This window comes from Megalops cyprinoides, chromosome 11, assembly GCF_013368585.1.
Source record: "Megalops cyprinoides isolate fMegCyp1 chromosome 11, fMegCyp1.pri, whole genome shotgun sequence".
Taxonomy (NCBI): Eukaryota; Metazoa; Chordata; class Actinopteri; order Elopiformes; family Megalopidae; genus Megalops; species Megalops cyprinoides.
Window position 1 is genome coordinate 35491804 of NC_050593.1, and position 2500 is coordinate 35494303.

General features: G+C 50.1%; 1 protein-coding gene across 1 annotated transcript in view; it reads right to left on the reverse strand.

Annotated features, from left to right (window-relative positions):
* Positions 1 to 2500, reverse strand: part of LOC118785966 (integrin alpha-4-like) — a 26176-nt gene that overhangs the window by 12515 nt on the left and 11161 nt on the right. The window contains exon 15 of the mRNA XM_036540931.1: positions 1758 to 1912. Within this exon, the coding sequence (XP_036396824.1) occupies positions 1758 to 1912 (155 nt within the window). The remainder of the gene's footprint in view (positions 1 to 1757; positions 1913 to 2500) is intronic.

Consider the following 2500-nt stretch of genomic DNA (forward strand, 5'->3'; position numbering starts at 1 on the left):
CCAGCTCAGACTGGACACCAGATGAAGTACACAGCTCAGAGTCAAAGCAGGGAACAACCACTATGGCTATAAAGGCTGGGGACCAAAGCATCCACACCGCAAATCACTCAAACCCTCAGAGGGGACAAGTCAGCAAACTTTCACAGAACTGAAAGGAGAGAAACACAAACCACCAACATCATTACCGGAAAATATGACTGACACCAAGACGGCGCAATTTGAAAAAATGCGTACAATAAAATCACAACAATGGCGACAATAAACCAACGGGAGAAAAGAACTTGATGTGAGAACTTCTGAGGTCCAAAAACGCAACATCCTTAAATGTTCATTAACATCATGTTTCCCACCAACTGAAAACACGCAAAGACCCACACGTCCTGGTGGGGGTGAGGGTGAGGGTGAGGGTAGGGGTAGGGGTGGGGTGGGGCGTTCATTAAAAGCCTCTGCCACGCTCTACAGGCATCCTACAGCTCCCGCTCGAGCCGCTGGACAGAAACCACCAGCCTGAGGAGACGCCGCACCGACAGCAATGACGAGCCACTTCCCCGGGTGTGTGCAGGTGTGTGTTCACGTGTGAGAACCCGCCAGAGAGAGGGGAGGAGAGAGAGAGGAGGAGAACGACAGCAACACGAGAGAGCGAGAGAAACAACAGGAAGGGAAAGAGAGAAGGAGAGAGCGGCAGAGTGAGAGAAATAACAGGAAGGGAAAGAGAGAAGGAGAGAGCGGCAGAGTGAGAGAAATAACAGGAAGGGAAAGAGAGAAGGAGAGAGCGAGAGAGCATGAGAAACTGCCATCCACCCACACGTGCACCGTGTCTGCCCGCAGAGAGAAGTGCACCTCACCCAACCTGTGCAACGCCTAATTCGTTCCCCTCTCCCACCAGGTCCCCCTCGCATCTGCTCTGTACCGCATTCATTACTCTAATTACACATTAATTGTTCAACTTCTAAAAATACATCACATGTAGCGGCACCATGTAGCGATCTACCTCTTCCGGATAACCATACATGCTTTTTGGCCACCATCCCCATCAGCGATTATTAATGACAGTTATACAGAGAGGGGAAATGAATTAATTACTCTCTATATGATGAGATAGATCAGATGGGCCTGATTATGAAGACAGGCTAGGGAGAGTCCAGAGGAGCTCCTCCAGACACCTGGAATATGAACTCAGAACACAAACTATTTATCATAATTTAGTCCAAGGTACTTCTGCTTAAGTGATCTGCCAACGTGAACCGAGCACAATCTTACAGGCAGAAACATGAATTCAGCTCTTACACATACTCGCCCTGTATATGCTGTGCAGCAGATAATTGCCCCAGTGAGAGCGGAGAGTTGCCTCACTACTCGTAGCAGCTGCCCCATCCTCAGTGAGGGGACAGTGTCCCCAGAGGGGGTGGACGTATGGTGGGCATTCTGATGTGAAATGGCTTCCCTGCATCACCCAGGTGGGTGCTACACATCATTGGATGATGAAGCCACCCTCCTCATCTTCATCACTATCATCATCGTTACCATCATCACCATCCTCAATATCACCATTCCCATCATCATCATCATATCATCATCTTCTTCATTACCATCCTCTTTGTCATCATAATTGTTACCATCACCATCATCATCACTATCCTCATTATGACCATCCTCATCATCACCATCATCATCATCATCACTATTCTCAATATCATCATCACCATCATCACCCATCACCCCGCACAGGCCGTGCCCTGGCTCACTCCCCCTCTCACCCGCATGTAGGCCTGGTGGTTGACGCAGGTCAGGTGCTCGTGCTTGGCTTTGATCCGGCCGGCGGTGGTGTTGGACGTGCCGTTCCCGGTGAAGTAGAAACGCGGCGGGAAGCCCTCCTTCCGCTTCACATCCACAGTCAGGTTATACAGCATCCCTGCCCACACAACAGCAGGTCACTCACTGCGCCCATGAGAGAGAGCTCTCAAAGACACTCATTACTGAGTGCTGTTCAGGGAGAGTGCAGATGTTCAGGCAAGCAGCGTTCAGGGCTCTGTGTTAGTCGTATTCAAGGCTCTGTGTTGAGTGGTCTTCAGGGTGTGTGTTGCTCAGGGCTCTGTGTTGAGTGGTGTTCAGGGCTCTGTGTTAGTTGTGTTCGGGGGTCTCTGTTGAGTGGTGTTCAGTGTGAGCTGTGTTCATAATGAGCTCTGTGTTGAGTGGTGTTCAGTGTGAGCTGTGTTCAGGGTGAGCTCTGTGTTGAGTGGTGTTCAGTGTGAGCTGTGTTCAGTGTGAGCTCTGTGTTGAGTGGTGTTCAGTGTGAGTTGTGTTCAGGGGAAGCTCTATGTTGAGTGGTGTTCAGGGTGAGCTTTATGTTGAGTGGTGTTCAGGGTGAGCTCTGTGTTGAGTGGTGTTCAGCATGAGCAGTGTTCAGTGTGAGCTGTGTTCAGTGTGAGCTGTGTTCAGGGTGAGCTCTGTGTTGAGTTGTGTTCAGCATGAGCTGTGTTCAGTGTGAGCTCTATGTTGA